This window comes from Cryptomeria japonica, chromosome 11, assembly GCF_030272615.1.
Source record: "Cryptomeria japonica chromosome 11, Sugi_1.0, whole genome shotgun sequence".
Taxonomy (NCBI): Eukaryota; Viridiplantae; Streptophyta; class Pinopsida; order Cupressales; family Cupressaceae; genus Cryptomeria; species Cryptomeria japonica.
In genome coordinates this window covers 173,635,846-173,654,265 of record NC_081415.1, presented here as the reverse complement: position 1 = coordinate 173,654,265, position 18,420 = coordinate 173,635,846, and the positions used below count along the sequence as shown (strand labels likewise).

The 18,420-nt window shown below is 35.1% G+C and overlaps 1 protein-coding gene across 1 annotated transcript; it reads left to right on the top strand.

Annotated features, from left to right (window-relative positions):
- The first annotated feature begins 5,307 nt into the window (after nucleotides 1–5,307).
- On the top strand, nucleotides 5,308–6,628 carry LOC131860106 (vicilin-like seed storage protein At2g18540). The gene is made up of 5 exons (XM_059214472.1): nucleotides 5,308–5,595; nucleotides 5,688–5,912; nucleotides 6,026–6,177; nucleotides 6,264–6,355; nucleotides 6,501–6,628. Exons 1-5 carry the CDS (start codon nucleotides 5,308–5,310, stop codon nucleotides 6,626–6,628), a joined length of 885 nt encoding a protein of 294 aa, XP_059070455.1.
- Nucleotides 6,629–18,420: the final 11,792 nt, after the last annotated feature.

Below are 18,420 nucleotides of genomic sequence, written 5' to 3'. Positions count from 1 at the left end.
CACTTCCGTTTGCATTCCTTGGAGGGTTTGACCTGGCAGCGCTGCGAGCTTTCCTAGGTTTCACCACTTGCCATTCCAATTTTTCCTAAGGCAGGGGAGCCCTAATCCTCGGGATGCCATGATTGAGTGCATACTTCATCCTATAAAAAAACCATTGTTGGTCTAGAAGATCAAGCAATTTCCTCAGAGGAAATGAAAAAATCGCTTGATGCTTGCCCTGCCAAAATTCGCACATTTTCGATTCCATGTTTTTTTTTATATTTTATTTTTTTATTCTTAAAAATATCTATATTTTATTTGTGACAATTATTTTATTTATTTAAATTTATTATTATATTTAATTTATTTAATATATTAATTATTAATTTTAAATTATAAAATATATACAATGATAAAGCAATGTAGTAAATTTTATAATTTTAATAGATATAAAATATTTTAATACTTACATAATAAATTTTATAATCTTATGATTGATAGTGTAGGAAAATAAATATCTTAAATATGTCCATCTAAATAAAGAATATTCAAAATTAATATTCACTCAATTAATATTTAATTTTTAATCAATATTATGTTTGAATTAAATTTCTATTTAATCTATAAAGTTAAAAATTTAGTTGAAAGATATAATTTTATCTTTATTTTAGTTATTTTAATAGTTGTATTTTCTATATATTGTAAGGATTCTAAGGGGTTGAGCTTAGTTGGTTAAAGCATTGAGTTCTCCTCTTGAATGTTCCACTTTAGGCTACTTAGATACCTAGCCACCTTGATAGATTCATCTTCTTGGACTTTGGATCTAAGACAAAGCTTTTGAAATTCTTCGGTGTAGGAGGTCACATCAAGGTCTTTTTGCTTCAATCCCTGTCTTTTCTTTTGAAGTTGAACTTCATAATCCTCTGGTAAGTAATTCTCCTTGATCTTACTCACCATGGCCTTCCAATTGGCAATAGGTAGCTTCCCCGTGCTAACTCTCTCTTCTTGCAGGTACTTCCACCATGTTAAAGTTGCTCCCCTTAATCTTGATTTGGAAACCTTAACCTTTTGAGCCTCTATCATTCCCTCACACTCAAAGTGGTTCTCCATACCCTCAATCCATTCCATGACAGTGTCAATGTCCATCCTTCCACTGAAATGTGGCAATCCTTCAAAAGCTTTGGTGTTCAAAGCCTTAATAGCCTTTACAAAAGGTTCTTCATTGAACAAGGGATCTTGTTTAGGTATAATGTCATCTATGTCAATGGTTTTATTTCCTTTATCCTTGGTGTCTTCACGCCAAGGTCCTCGTGTCCTCTAATCCACCACTTCCTGTAGCTTATCCCTTATCTCGCTCATAGCTTCTTCAAGGAGTCTATTCTTCTCCTTCTGCTCTTCTACCTCCCTAGCCAGCTCTACATTAGTGACCATTGTGCTTTCCCCTACTGATTCACCATAATACAGAGACATACATGGTCTACCAAATCTTTAACTTGCTCTGATACCAATTTGATGTGATGGGGTTTGGGATAGACTAGCCTAGTCTATGCTCTTAGATCCTTTCCTTGGATCACCAGGAGTTATAACCACCCCTAGGGTCTCTAGGACTTCCTCTGCCTGAGGAATCCCCTGACCTTGCCCAATCCACCCACCAACAACTTGAAAAACTACTCCTAAGGTCTCACCTACTCATGAGTTTCAAGGAACCCTTACTTAGGCTAATAAGGGTTTGGCTTGTTCCACAACTTCCTAGGTCTTAGCAAGGATAGGTCAAGATTAATACATGGTTTTTCGACCCATTCATGTGCCCCTAAGAGGTTTCAAGCTTCCTACCCCTTACCAATTTCACAATTTTTGTCTTTTGCCTACAAAATAAGGCTACAAGGATTGTGACCAATTAAGCCTCCTACCTAGTCCTTTAGGGCTCCCTCTTGCAAATGATACACTTGCTTGTGAAACTTCCTAAAAGACCTACAATTCATTTGGCAAGGGCTTAAGGATTTTTCTGGTTTTAGGCCTCCAAGTGTCCGTACACTGCCCTAGGTGGATTTTAAGGTTTTTAAGGGTTTTTAAGAGGGTTTTTAGGCCTGCTAGGGTCACAGTGTAGGTTTGGTGCTCTTGCCACCTTGTCTGGATTGGTGGAAGCTCCTCCTTCACACCAATGATGCTCCACTCACCCCTCTACAACTCCTCCAAAGGGTGCTTCCTCCTCTAACGTTCCTTGCTCTCCAAGACCTTTGCAACTTAACCCTTCCTAGCCGGGCACTGTTCCGTCTCGCCTAGGAGTGGGTCTTTAGGTGGCCTCCCTACATCTTCAAGGGCCCTTCTTTCTTTTAAGTATAGTATAGGGTTTTTACTCTCATGCCCCATGGTTTCATGGTGATTCCACAATGGGGAATGGAGTTATGAACCCATTGACACAAACCAGTCCAAAACTGGACAATGAGAAGTAAATTCACAAAATATTTACAAACACACACAACCTACAAAACAAAACCTAATCTAATTTCTCACAATGGAAGTAAATACACCACACACAACAATCCACATAATTTTTCTCGAAAATCAATCCATTAACAATCTTCTTTTACTCCATTTGTGCCGACTGGCAACAAAATTGCAGTCACAGTCAAGTCACTTTGCTTGGGCCGTACAACATCTGACATCAAACCCCTTCTCTTAGGGTTTGAAACTACTTATACTACCCTTTTCTCGATCTATGTGCCCATATTAGGGTTGTCCACACTTAAACTAAAGATTTTGACCACTAGGTGGAAAAGTTGCTTGACAACTTTGAAAAGTTGTCATGCAACTTTTGCAACTTTTGAGCAACTTTCTCAATGTTGCTTTTCTTGACTCCTAGGCCCACATTGGGCTAACCTAAGGACACCACCATGTTAAGAAGGACCCTAAGCACCTCAAAGGCACACATACCCTCTACTTTCAAGAAAAACTCATCTTTGACTTATGACCCTAGGACCTCAACTAGGACCCTAACTAGGACCAATGAGCACATGGCTCTTATTTTTTATACAATGGCTTCATTAAGAAGTAAGAAGACAATCAAAAGTAGATGGTGGGAGCCCTTTGAAAGGTGCTCTTGCACTAGGGAGGTAGTATTGTAGCCTTGCCCTTTAAAGTAGCTCTACGTGCAGATTGAGATTCTACCATCCTGTTAGGGTTTTTAATTATGTTTTTACTTTTATTTTTTGAAGAATGACAAGCCCGGGGATCTGGTTTTAAATAACCTTCATCAAGATTTTGCAACTGATTGAACCTATTGAAAGAAGTCGACCTAAAATAACCTTGACTGAGTTCACTTCCGTTCGCATTCCTTGGAGGGTTTGACCTGGCAGCCCTGGGAGCCTTCCTAGGTTTCACCACTTGCCATTCCAATTTTTCCTAAGGAAGGGGAGCCCTAATCCCCGGGATGCCATGATTGAGTGCATACTTTGTCCTATAAAAAAACCACTGTTGGTGGAGAAGATCAGTCGATTTCCTCAGAGGAAATGAAAAAATTTCTTGATGCTTGCCCTGCCAAAATTTGCACATTTTCGCTTCCATGTTTTTTTTAATATTATATTTTTTTATTCTTAAAAATATCTATATTTTATTTGTGACAATTACTTTATTTATTTAAATTTATTATTATATTTAATTTATTTAATATATTAATTATTAATTTTAAATTATAAAATATATACAATGATAAAGCAATGTAGTAAATTTTATAATTTTAATAGATATAAAATATTTTAATACTAACATAATAAATTTAATAATCTTATGATTGATAGTGTAGGAAAATAAATATCTTAAATATGTCCATCTAAATAAAGAATATTCAAAATTAATATTCAGTCAATTAATATTTAATTGTTAATCAATATTATGTTTCAGTTATTTTAATAGTTGTATTCTCTATATATTGTAAGGAGTCCAAGGGGTTGAGCTTAGTGGGTTAAAGCATTGAGTTCTCAATGTGTAGACCCAAGTTCAACTCATGACTCTTGGTCTTCCATTGGTTGTATTTGTAGTTTCTCTTTTATAAATAGGTAGTTTCTCTTTCATAAACGGTGAAAAAAATAATTCTAAACGGTTGAGAACCGGAATGACAGACAAAAACGGCAATGGTACAGGTGTCGTGGGCCCGGCCACCTGAACATGTCAGCTTAGTGTGTGTCGTTCAAGCCGGGCCCAAAAGAACAGGAGAGAAACATTTAGAAATTACATGCAGTGTATATTTATCTCCTTTATTAATGCATGTATTTTGAGGACATGCAACTAAGCAATAAAAGCATCTCATTTAAATGAAAAATTATGATCGAAGTTTGTTATGGAGTAACATTAGGTGTTTTATTTTTGCCTGAGATGCGTAGACGAGATTCGTTATTCTTGCAGATTTGTTTCTCTATAAAAAATTTGGTTCTATTGGTTCTTTAGCAAAGCTGTCATTCTTGCACATAATGCTTTTGTCAGTTCTTATATATGCTGAATTTGAAGGTTGGATATTGCCCTTAATTGCGTCTCTTTAATATTTTTAAGCTACTTCTTGCAACGACAATAGTATCATTTACTAGTTAATCCGGTTTTAAGGCATACAATCTTCTGGAATTTTATCTTGCACTGTGTATGCATTCATGAATGTATATATCCCGCATGGAACACAGATCGTTCTAATAGGGTATTACTTCGCAAAGCTATTGGACGGTTTTTCTATATAATTTGGTATATAAATATTAGACCGATTATCATAAGCAAACCTTTAAAAATTGCTATTTAGAGACTATTTAATTCATGCATGCACTATGGAGAAAAAACAGTAAAATACAAATTCAAATGTAATTATACATGAAAATAAAGATTTAATAAAGAGAAAATGAAAAAATTTAAATTAATTTTTTAATAAAATAAATAAATAAATAAAAATACACTAAAGAAAGCCAGAATCAAATTATTGAACGCAATCGACAGTAGGTAAATCCCTAATAAATACAAAAGATATTCTGGAAGCGGAGATTTCTGAAGTGAAATAGCGGAAACCATAAAATATGTTATGGAGGCGTACTGCAAGGAATGATGGAAGGAAGATTATTTTGAAGATGCTCGGCGCTGAATGTGCTGAAGATTATATATGTCCGTTTCAAGATGCTCCGCTGCAACAAAGAAAGAAGAAGAGAAGAATCTTCTTTATGTATAAAAAGCGAAAGGAAGTGAATAATCCAGTGTTAAAGAAGTGAAGTACAAAACGAATTGAAGACTCCAGTGTTTTTCTGAAGTGACGGTACAGAAAAAGAAGGGAAGAATTGAGTAGAAAAAGAAGTTGGCATGGCAAGAGATAATGTTGATTTGAAGTTGAAAAGGGCTCTAGAAGCCAAAATTAAACTGGAACAAGATAGACTGAGGAAATTGGAGGAGAAAAGACAGAAAAGGGAAGAACGGAGGAAAAATGCAACAGAGGTTGCAGCAAGTAAGAGGAAACAGGAAGAGATTGAGAGGAGAGAGAGAGAAGAAAAGCGGAAGAGGAGATTGGAAGAAGCACGGAAACAGCAGAGGGAAGTTGAGGAGCGACTTCGTGCAGAGATGGAAGAAAAAGAACAGAAGCGCAAAGTTCTGGTATGTGAATAGTAATGGACTTAATTATATGATGATATTAGCTAATTATATGCTATGCTGATATTGACTAAACACTGCACATATTGACACAGGTTGAATATGGGCGAATTCGGAAGGCAATGGAGGAAGAGGCAAAGAAGCAGCGCCGTATAGACAAAAAAAAGGAAGCTGCTGAGCGCAGACAACGGATAGAGGATGATGCAAAACAAATTTGCATGAAATCTAACAAATATGCATCAAAGGATGCAAAACGCATGGAAGAAGTCCACCAGCATAAAGAACCAACACTTCAGATTCAAAAGGAATATGCTGCAAAGGTAAAACGTTCACTAATTTTGTGTATAATTCTTGAAAAAGTTGATTTATGTACTCAAACTGTTTATAGAGAGCTCCTAATGGTAAAATGATGTTCCAACTTGGTTTATTACAGGTGTTAAGCATGTCAACTAGATATGAAACAGAAGCGCAATCAATGTTGGTCGGTGAGGCTACTTCATATGAAATATCATCTTATGAAGATTCAGAGGAAGAGGACAACAATAATGATTTTGCTCCAGGGAAAGTCGTGCCAACATGGACAAGGTAGATGAGTATAACCTGTTGTTTAGATGTTTTTTTAAACTAAGGTTATAAAGTTTCATAACTTCTTAACATTTTTTTGGTTACAGGACAGAGAATTTGATTCCACAAATCATTAGTCAACAATATATTGATCCTGATGAGATATTTGGTATTGCAAAATTTTTCAATTTAAATGAAGGTGTGTCAATATGTCTCTACTCATGTTTGATTGAATATCATATATTCTTATTTCAATCTCTTCAAAACCCATCAATTATTTTTTCTTATGTGCTTTGAGAAGATGTGCAGATGAGAATCTATTATTAAATATTTTGATTTTGCAGTTTTTGAATCTAATGGGTCACATGAAACGAGAGATTTCAAGCGGCGTAGTTATAGCGGGGAATCGCTTCATGACACTTTCACAGAGGAAGAAGAGTATCTATACAAGTTGCGGATGGGATACATCTGAGTAGATTTATTAACTAGACTGAGATTGTCTTCTGCTTATCAGCATGTTTGTGCCTGTTACCACAGTTTTGCCTTCAAGATGAATTTTATAACATCTTGCTAGGAAAAGTATGTAAATTAGTCACAAGAAAGCTCATACTAAAAAGAAAAATTAAAAAGATTGTGTATATATTTGATTCTTTTATATTTAATTTTTATTTATTTGATCCTTTTTTATTTATAAGAATGACATTTAAGAGAATTGAAGAGAAACCCTGATTATTTCTTTCTTTCATTCAACTAACCTTCAAATGATTTTATATATTTAAGCCTTTATTAAAGGGTATATTTTACTTCCACGACTGGATTGTCATTTGTCATGTATAAATTTTTAATAATTGTTAATTTATGGTTCTGTTTGTCTATGGAATATTAGAATCTTATCAAAAGTGCTTGCGTTAAAACAGCTGTGACAGTTCATCCAGCTTTATTTAGTAGCTGATCATTCAGCTCCATATATGAGGTGGTGTGTGTATCCCAGCTACTCTTTTCTACAACAGCTTATGTTTGGAGCTCCTAAAAGTTGTCAGCACCTTTTGTGATAAGTCATTAAAGTGATTCAGCCTCTTTGTGGAAATTCCATGTAAAAGTTATTCATAAAATCTTCTTATAATCAAAGAAGGGCTGCGGGACAGCTAGAGTCTCTGGCTAAAGAAATGTTGCAAGTTGTTGATCAAAACAAAAAACTGTGCCATTGCTTATTGAAGTGTTATATGGAAGGAAATAGTAAAGTAAAATTAGCATAGCTCAGTTAAGAATACTTAAGACACGACACGATAGCACGATTAAATACTTTGAGATTATATAGCTTACTAAGCATTCGACGCATGCCACAAACAAAATACCAATTCCCTAATAATTAATGCACAAGTTTATACAGCTGAAAAATGGAATGAAAATTTCTCAAGAAGAAAAGGAGAAACACTAACATGATACGGGATTTCTACTTGAGTTGTTAATTAAATCTTGCTTGAGCCTGATACTTTTCGGAGAAGTTGTGCATTGGCTTTTTTATGCAAAGAATTTTCATTAAAAACCATTTTCAACTTACTGTAGTTTTAGCTATAATTTTTTTCAATCTTTGTAGGTCTTTCAGATTACTAAATTTAATAGTTTGGTGATGTTCAACTGGTCTCTTTCGTAGAGATGTATGGGTAACAAGTATGAGGATTATTTTGACATAGTGCTACTGCAATCATCTTGAAATAGTGCTTGTACACAGGCAAATGCACAAGAAAGGAAATGTTGCTTTTATAAAGGATGAAGGATGTTGTTATGTGAGCTACAACCAAGTTGGGTCCCATATTCTCCAAAACAATTTGGATAAACTAATAATCAAAGAGGACTACCAAATCATAATAAATTGCTTCAGTAAAATATCAAGTTTCCAGTTGTACCAGATAAGTCAATCACACAAACTATTTATAACAGCAAAGAACTGGTTGTCTTTATCCCTGAATATTAAATCGCACAAGTTCTTTGTAAAGGCAGGTTGATTATGAATATCTTAGCAAACAGGGATTAAGCTTATGGAAGGAAGATACAGAGACTTTTTTTCTACAAGATTAAGAATTTTGACATGCGTATGGACTGATAGTAATCCACATTAACTAAATGGATTTCTTACACACAATGCCATCTTATTATTACAGTTGTCCAACAGTAATAAGGCTGTGTGCGTAGAAACTAATTCAAAAGAGTAATTACCAGGAAATATAAATTATAAGCAGCGAAAGGCAGCAATATATTCACCATTTTCTTTGCGCTCCTTGTTTCGGGGGTATCATTTCTATCGGTGGCTTTAATGAGGATTTGATGCTGTGTAACAAAACCTAATGAATTAAAAATCATTTTTCATTCGGTGTGTAACAAAATCTAATGAATTAATGGGGAGAAGATGGGCGGGAGAGCGTTAGGAAGCTTTGCTAGGGTTTTGGTGGATCGCGGCTTGACAGAGACAGCAGATGATGGTGGGAAAATGAAGATGCGGATGGTGATAGGCAGAAACGGAGGGCTGTATGCAATAGCGAGTGGCTGCCAGAGGTTCTTTGGCACTCGGGGCCCCCTCTTCCCTTACCTGCCTTTGTCTCGAGTGCTCTGGTGTGTGCTCTGGCTTTGTAGACCTTGCGACGGAGGCTTTGTCTCCTACTGGTGCCTGCTGGGTTAGGGCTTGTTTTGTGTGGCCTGGGCTTTTCGTGGGTCCTCTATTCAGCCTCTCTGCCGCTGTCTTTTCCTCGATATTTACTCTTGCTTCTCTTTATCAGTTGTTCTCCTTTCCTATGGAGGTGGATTGGACTCAGGTGGATTTTCCTAAGGTTACAGTGTCTTTTTGGCTTCCTTTTTTGCTCTCTATTTGCTCTCTATGCCTGTAATGGTGGTGTTATCTCCTATTAAGGTGGAGATATTCTCTGGGGCTAGAGCTGGAGTTTCCTTTTCAGAAGTTTTTTTGCGTGACAGAGGCTGGTTGGATCTCAGGTTGTGGTTGGTGTGGCTTCTCATTCCGATGAACCTTTTTCTCCCTTTTGAGGTGGGGTTTGTTCCTTTGGTGATGGAGCTGAATACTTGCAGAAGACCTGATTCTTCAGTGTGCACCCTCAATGCTTCTCTTGCTGGTATCTTTTTGAGGGCTTGTTTTCTTTTTGCTCATTTCCATGGTTTTCCTCTCGAGGTAATGTGCCCTCCTATGGAGGTGGAGTGGTTGCATGGTGACCGAGTGGTTAAGGGGCTTCTTGGTCTTCTGGCCAATATTGTGGAGGGTTGGTTGGATTTGCATAGAGCTGTTGATGCTCGGTTTTGTCTCTCCAGGAGAACCAAGGATGGTAGGTTGACTGCCTTTATTTCTCTTTCCCTTATTGAGGTGGGGTTTCTGAAGGATCTTTTGTGATTTTCTTTGTTTAGTTTGATGGTTTTGGGACCCATTTTAAAACCCATTTGGAAGGTTAGGGGATCCTTTCAAAACCCCTTTTTTTATTTTTATGTTTGGCTTGATGCTGACAGTTTTGAAGAGCCCAACTTAGTTTGTGTTGGTTTTTAGTTAAGGGACATGTTAGCCTTTTGCTACCTGATTCTTATGTATATGGGGAGGGGAACCCAGAAAATCCCAAAAGGCAGTTCATTAACTTCACTAATAGGCTTAGGTTGTGTTGCCAATAGATTTTATAATGATTTTCTTTTAGTCTGCTGGCTTTTTCCTAATTGTGTGTATGAGGTTTCTAGTCCCCTCAAAACATGTTTTCCCTTAGTCAAAAACAAAATCTAATGAAGTCAAAATTATATTTTGTTATAATCCCTTTGTGTCATATGGGTATTAATAATTTTGGTGGTAGATTATTGAGTATCACTATTACTTTGCAATCTAAATATAAGATTATACGTGAGTGTAGTCTAGTTTTTTGAAAGTTTTCTCTCCTTCCTTTACGTTATCATGACTATATTAAGTATAAAATTTTGTTTGGTTGTTGTCATATTAATTTCTCAATCTATATGATCAAACACATGTTAAGGCATACTCTAGGAACACACTTTTTAGTCCATGTTGAGATTAAAGCATAGGAGAAAAAATCCAAATTTATTAGATTTAATCTTTAAGTCTCGATGTTTTTTGGATGAATAGGTTTCACCTTCATGATGACAATGTTGGCCTTGAAACTGATTTTTGTTATAAGAATTTGAGAAACAATTTTGAGATCCAAGACAATCTATGTAACTTCTAACTCCATGATCCAATTAATTGTAAGAAAGTTAAGCTCACATAACAACATCCTTCACTAACCTTGAGAGGATGATAGTGGGACAAATTTTTAGATATTTGCAATAGTTATATAACTTAAATAGAAATTATTACAAATGTGAAGTTGATTGATGTATCAGTATGGTTGTCATTGATGTTAACATACTGATTCTTCTTTAGTGATTTGGTTTTACCTTGGATTTTCTAACTTGTTGCAGATATATTCATGATGTGTTGGCATGTTGTTTGATTGTGTCTTAAGATTATACTCTCACATTTTGGTGATCCAAAAGTGCTCTGAAAGTCTATCCAGTGATGATGATGATCATCTGGTAGAATTTGTAGACCTTTGAATTGCTCCTCATTTTTAGTTATCCTATTGTGTTTATGGATTTATACTACTTGTGCATGTATCTTTGTTATTCTAATTCAACATGTGTTTGATTTTCTTCGGAAATGTGTTTTTGGCTATGTTCTTTCTTGGTCCAATTAACTATGGATGCTCTATACTTTGGTTCGATGATTGTGGCATTTGGATAACGTGTTTCTACGTTGTGTTTGTTGCCCCTTAGTTGTCCTTGATGACAAAAAGGGTTCTATTATATGACAGATTGTATATCATGCCTTACACTTAGAATATATCACAATAGTCATATTATTTTATGTAACAAAGTTTATAAAGCACTAAATAGTGTTGTCAACATTTCATGGTTTACCTTTGCATTTGTGGGCCCGAGCTACCTTGTCATTATACATCATGTACTATGGTCTTGAGCTTGTAGTTTTGAAGTTAGCATATTTCAATGGATTTGAAATGACATTGGAATATTAAAAAGTCATTAGTTAAGGGCATTTCACAAATGAACAAAAGCATTATTCCTTTGAGTCTCTCTAACCCTAGCTCATGCCGCTACCATGAGTTTTGTTCAAGCAGTTACAATGGAGTTTTTGTTTGGTTTCTGGTTTTGGGTTTCAGATATGATGATTCACTGGCTTTGGTGGTTACATCGGTGGTCTTCTTGGCTGATTTTATTGAGAATTTTACGAAGATTTTGGGCAGGTGATTTCACTCAGTTAAACAGGTAATATCTTTCATGCCTCATGAATTATGAAGGTAATTTTCTTTGAAAAGGAAAAGCAAGTTTATAGTCTACTTAAAATCTTTTTCAGTTTATGCAAAAATGAAAGGGCTTATTTAAAATTTTATTGTTCATTTTCAAAATGGAGAAATGAAAATGTGATGTCTTTTTCGAAACTAAAAAAAATGAAAAGAGGTTTCAGGAAGGAAATATTAAGATGAAAGAGTTTTATTTTCTGTAATCATATTCATTGTATCATGAAGGATAAAAGGCATAAAATATTTATGATTTTTTTTGATAAAAAAAAGGGTTTATCTTTTAGAAAAAAAGGATTTCTCATGAAGAAAAATCTTTGTAATTACATGTGTGATTCTTGTTTCAGTTATTTATTTTGTGCAAACTCTAGATAGGGTTTGGTAACCCTATTCAAGGGTTACTGTTGAAGAATTTGTCTCAAAAATTTCATTATTTAATGACATTTTATTCTTTACAGAATTGTACACAGAATTAAAAAGAAAATAGGGCATACATTTTCAGAGAATTTGTGATTGGAACACATGTGAGATGTTTTTATGGAGATTGAGATTACTCTCTGATTATGATTGAGATTGTTTTGGAAAAGGAAAATTGTCTTTCTCTGTCTGTCATATGGGTATTTCACTAGATGGACTAAACATGAGATTTGAGCATGAGCAAGCATGTGACAAAATGACACAAATGCCTATTTCACATATGATGAATTTATGAAAAGGATTGAATGGAAGGGATGGAACGATAGAAAAGAGGTGCTGGATAATAGATAGAATGTTTGAAGATTTGTGCGAGGATAGATGGAAATGTATTCAAGATGAGTGTTGGAGAAGTGATGAAGAGATGGAGGAAAATAAATTTTGCGACATAAGAACCCAAAATAGATAAAGAAAATGACGGAACAATAATTTTTAAAAGATGTTTAGATGGATGTTTGAAAGAAGTTCAAAGATGTGTGCCTTTGTTGATCTTTCTTATGGATCATTTGAGGTGATGGAATGGTGGATCGAGGGAAGTAAGGACCCAAGATGGATGGAAGGGATGGAGAGTTTGACTTTGGAATGAAAGGACCTAAAATGGATTTGGAGTATGAAGAGTTTGACTTTGGAATGAAAGGACCTAAAATGGATTTGGAGGACGAAGAGTTCGAATTTGGAACAAAAGGACCTAAAATGGATTTGGATGATGAAGATATTACTTGATCTTGATCTTGACTTGGAGTAGGATCATTTGAGTTTGTTATTTTTTCTTGATTTTGAATTAGATTAGTCAAGGAGATGAAAGGGATATCATTCTCTTTCTTAGGAGGTGGATGTTCAATGGGACTCTACTCTTGAGATAAAAGGAGATCATCATGGATGAAATACCAAAGTATTAGGGGATCATCATAAGATTCTTGATAGGTAGGATCTTGATAAAAAATGGGATTAGATTGGAGAGCCATGATATCTTGATCTTGATTTAGGTTAGGACTCATTTCCTTTGAATAAGATTTTTCTTTTTCAAGCGACAAGGGATGGTCATGTAAGTGATCAAAGTTTTACTTTAGATAGATTGATTTGGTTGACTTAATGCATACTTTATTTCGAATACTAAATCTCGCTAAGTTGGATATAGGGTTTTTCGATAGGCTCCTATGAAAAAGTACGTCAAATGATATGGATAGTCTTCTGATATGGAAACGTCATTTGACTAACTTGAATACCTAGCTAGGTATTACTGTTGTTGAGATAGTTGGATGATAAACTCTTGATCACTTGGTTTTGATACTCCCCTAATCTTGTTGGATGAAAGTCTTTCCTAAAGATAATTTGAAAAGTTGATAACCACTTGAAAAGATGCTTTGTAGGATTTGAAAATTCTTTTCTCTCTAATATTTCTCTTTGCTCTTTGTTTTGAATTGATTGTTTTATTGGTTGATTTGCAAGATATTTCAATGTTCATAACAAGAAGACATAGCACACATGAAAACAATGATCATCCCTATGCTAAACATTGAGTGTATGTTTTTGTGAGGATATTTTCAAATCCCCAATGTTTTCACTGGTTTGATTTATAATAAAGGACACATCAAATAGACACTTAATTCAAAGGTTATCAACAATATCATATCCCACTAGTTTTGATACTCCGTCAGCTCAAACAACCTTGTCACCCCCTAGACGGCACCTATTTTTTTGCCTTTTTCCAGAAAGTAACCCAAATATAATTGCTCCTCAATTGAGTAGTTATCTTGGGAGATATATGGTGAGTAATATTGGGGGCGGATTCTTCCCCACCCTTGCACTATGATATTGTCAATGTATGGCAACTAACTCAACTCAAAGCTTCTGCTTCTATGATTCATAGTAAGGATTCCATTCGGCGTGGCAAATGATAAACTCAATTAAGAGGCTTCCCAACCTTTAGAACAAAGGCTTTTCACACCACAAGGATACTAGGGGAAGGCTATCAAATACACACTTCCACTGGAGGGGATTTTCATTAGCCTCCACATTTGATTATAGTGGGTTGGTAAAATTGGTGATAAATTTATTGCCCACTTGGGTCATACCCTTCTCACTAGCCCCCTCAAGTCTTTGGGAAGGCAGGCCCTCTACAAGATTTAATTTCTTGAATGTAAAGAAATCATAAAAGAGTGGATTTGGCTTTTTGGTCACCCAATTAAGGGGAGAGCATATGCCTACCACTTTAAAGACATGGAGTATAAGTGTACATTTTAACCTTCCATAGTAACATGATCTATCCTCTATTTGGAGATGTTTCTCTAGCAAGCATGGTTCATATTTTAACCCCACATAGCAAATGATTTTCTAAACTAGGAATTTGAAATCTTGGTCAACAAAATGAAAAATCATTGCAAAAAGTAACTTGCTTTGTAAGAAATGGACAAGTTGATTGTTCTTTTTAACTTGCAAAAAATAAGATTTATTGTTTTGTTTACCTTTGAAAGAAAATGAAAGATTGTTGTTATTTTTAGAACCCAAAATTTAAGGTGTGAGTCCCAACTTTGCAAGAAAGTAAATGTTTGATTTGTTGTTCCTTTTACCTTGCAAATGTGATTATTTTTAGAGACCAAAAATAAATGAGGTACTTTTTAGAACACCAAATTGAAAAATGAAGTTCTTTTTACCCAAAGGGAAATATGAGTTCTTTTTAACCAACTTTGAAAAAACTAGAAAAGAAATCAGTAAATCCTCCAAATCTACAAGAAACTGTTAGAAACCAACAAAGAAAAAAGAAGTTAGTGAAAATCCAAAACCTTAGGTGGGTTTCCACAAGCCTAATTTCAAATCGTGTTTACAATTTTTTCACTCCTGATTCTTAAATACCCTGAGATTTGACTAAGTCTAAAATTTGGAGGATCTTCCAAAAACTAGATTTTGCATTATAACTCCTAGAGGTCTAAAACCCCTCTCAAACATCCTGACAATATATATGGAATATAAATTTTCTCTTTCTTATACTTAAATTTTATATTCCATATATATTGTCCTTCCACAAGCCTAATTTCAAGATTTGATTACAAATTTTGCACTCTATTTCAAATGTGCTAGAACAAAGAACATATGAGCTAAAACAATTATCAAATGCGCTAAACTATCTATCAAATGTGCTAACCTCCATTACAAAAGTGCTAACCTATGTTACAAAAGTGCTAACGTATGAGAAAAAGGCGCTAACCTGTGTGAGAAAGGTGCTAACCTATTGTTTGAATGCATGAATTCATGATTAAAAGCGTTATTTTATTGAAAGAAAGCACTAACCTAAGTGATAAAAGTGCTAACTTACTCAACGAATGTGCTATCAAATTTCACAGATGCGTTAAACTGATTTACAAAAGCATTAAATTGATTTCGAAAGAACAAGATAGGATGTTAGAGAAGGTAAGTACGAGGCCTGAGCCCTAAAGTGGACACCAAAAATGTTGAGGTTAAAGTTGAACTCAAAATAAATGTCCTAAAACTCGTTAGTCCATCATACAATATAAAAATGAAAGCTCCAGGAAACTTAACTTCAACCAATGAAGTAACATGAAGTAAATGAAATAAACAATATTATACCTTTCACGATTTGCACCTCATTGTGTCCTAACTCCACTATTCTTGGTTGTAGATAATTTGCTCTGAGACAAGCACTGGTAGCTTCCAAGATGGCATATGAACAATGGAATGGTAGTTAAATGATACTATGATATGCATATGCAAATGATTTAAGCCACAATGATATTAAGCTATGAAAGAAATTCTAAAATTGTCAATTGCTTCAAACTCAAACTCATGGACGCAAGATGAAAACTCCTAGAATGACTATATGATTAGCTATTAGTCTATTAGTTTCAAAATGGTTTAGGAGACCTCTTTTTATAGATTTTTTATTGCCTCAAATAGACCTCTTTTTATAGATTTTTGATAGAAAACCACAATTTAAATGAAATGCCCCAAATAGAGGCTTGCAAACTAGAAAGTACTAATTTTTTAGGCTACAAAGAATATTTACATGAATGCCCAAACCCCTACATTGGTTTCTTAACCTCAATAGAAAATGAAAAGAAATAATATCAAAAATTATGTGCATGTTGATCCTATATGTAGTACCCCTACCCTAGTCTATTTCTAACCTTGGTTAATCTTGATTAGTTTATCGTATTATTATGTGATAGTCAGATGTTGATTTTACGCATAGCTATTGATGTGGTTTTCTCACTAGTTGTATGCAGGTTATTCAGTGTACCTATTTCGTGATGTTAGTATCGGACTAATGATTTCATTAGATTTTATAAATGTATGCATGTATGATCTTTTGTTGCAGGAGATTCCAGGTACGAAGTCGCATGAGTGCGAGGTTCGTCGTCACCTGGTTTTACAGGTTTGAGTGTACCCTTGTTAATCCCTAGAGTCGGATTAGGTGGTCGTGAGACCCTAGTTGACCTTCGTCGTGCTCTAGTGAGCATCGCCAGTCGTCGTCGGTAATCCCTTCTTGTTTGGGTTTGCGAGTCGTCTGTTTGGTTGATCTTCTCGGTTTGCGTGCATAGTGTGCATGGTTAAATTGGTTAATTATTCCTTAGTAATTATCTTGTTTATTTATGCGTTTGTGCATTGAAGATTAATGGATTAGATTAATCAGGTATTCGTTATGCGATTTTCGTTGTTAATGAATTGCCTGTTTTAAATTGGAAGTAAATTTGAATTAATGACTGTTTTTGAATATTAATGCATTTATATATGCTGTTGAAAAGGAAGTTTTAGATTTTATCGCCATAGAGTTAATTGTGTTTTGTCGGCTTATTTGAATCGAAAGATTAAATTGGTTTAAATGAGAAATTGAATTCTGAATTGAAAAGGCAAGTTAAATTGTTTTGTTTGTGAGAAAGGATTAATTTTGCGAATTATTTTTTTTAAAATAAGAGTTTTTATTCCAAAAATGGAGATTTTGGGTCAACTCTTCGATATAACCCAATTTGGGAAATTTGGAGAGGAGGGACATTTTTGGAGGATTTTGGTTGGAAAAGATATGGGGAGATAAAATTGGAGAAGATTGGGGATGGAGGAAGAAGGATCTGGGCAGCTGGAGATTGGGATTCTTCAGCCGATCTTGCCAGGAACGCGAGATCAGGTAGGATCAAACTCTCAATTTTAATTTTTCGTTTGAAATGGAAATGTCCATTTTCCTCATTGCTGTTGGGTGTTGGGAAAACCCCATTGTGTTTGGAGAATTGGAATTGTTATCAAATCCCTGTGCTGGGCGTTTGTGGTAATTTCGGACTGTGTATTTGTGTTTTAAAGAAAATATATTTGTATTAAAACCGGACTGTGTGTTTTAATTAGCAAATGTATATATTTAATTGTGATTTGGGCGTTGCTTCTATTTTCGGCCTGGGCGTTGTTGCGTTCGAACCTAGGCGTATTTGTTTTGCTTTGTTCGGACTGTGGGTCGGGGTTTGGGAGAGCGGGGAGCGAAGCTCCACCCGCTCCCCTCCCCTTCCCCACTCTTCCCCCCCCCGCTCACCCCTTGCTTTCCTTCTCCCCGTGACGCCTGGTTTGTCGTTGGTTGGTGCGGCCGTGGCGGTTGCGGCTCACGGCGGTGGCCGCAGGGGCTGCGGTGGCCGCAGGGCGCTGTGGCACCTGCGGGCACCACCGTGAGCGCCGCTCGCGGAAGTCCCCTGGCGCTAGGGTTAGGGCACGGCCCTAACCCATGCCTCATTTTTTTTTCAACGTGTTTTTTTTTAAAAAGAAAAGATCATAGTGTTTTTTATGCGTTTCTTTTATTAAAAGAACATAAATTGTTTAATGCGTGTTGTTCAAACGTAAGTTATAAAATCATTTTTTTTAATGTATTTTTTTTATTATAAAAAAAATAAAATGCATATGTATTTAATATCATGTTAATGAAAAATATTTTAATGCTAAGTTTAAATTGCTCTTAATTATGATTAAGAGGCAAGATCTTGCTAATTGTAAATTTGGATTTTAATTAACTCTATAATGGAATTTATAAGTTAGTGATTATTCAAATTCATTTTGTGGATTATGCACTTCCCTAATTAAGTTTTAAAACTGTTGATTTTCGCAATTGAATATCGATGATTATATTCTGATCGATCTTGGATTAATGAATCTAGATCTTAATCGTTGTAATACGATGGAATTATTAATTGATGTTTGTTGGAGATTAAATATCTTATTTTAATTGTTTAATGGCTGTCTGAATTTGATTAATATGAATTGGTTAAAACTCTTTATGGCTTAATTTGCCTATTCGATGCTTGAACCTTAGGAGTTAGAAAACCAAGAACAACTTATCCCTTGATGAAGTAGATAACTGTTATCTGTTTTAGATCATGTAGAAAACTTGATCGTCTGTAATGATTAAATCAATTTGAGGAGTATTGTCTTTTCTGATTATTGTCTTGCG

What these genes read in the sequence shown, in the direction of transcription:
- LOC131860106 (XM_059214472.1), top strand. Translation starts at nt 5,308, where the DNA reads ATGGCAAGAGATAATGTTGATTTGAAGTTGAAAAGGGCTCTAGAAGCC. An exon ending in AACAGAAGCGCAAAGTTCTG is followed by an intron (nt 5,596 to 5,687) that starts GTATGTGAATAG and finishes ATATTGACACAG; the next exon opens with GTTGAATATGGGCGAATTCG. An exon ending in AAAAGGAATATGCTGCAAAG is followed by an intron (nt 5,913 to 6,025) that starts GTAAAACGTTCA and finishes GGTTTATTACAG; the next exon opens with GTGTTAAGCATGTCAACTAG.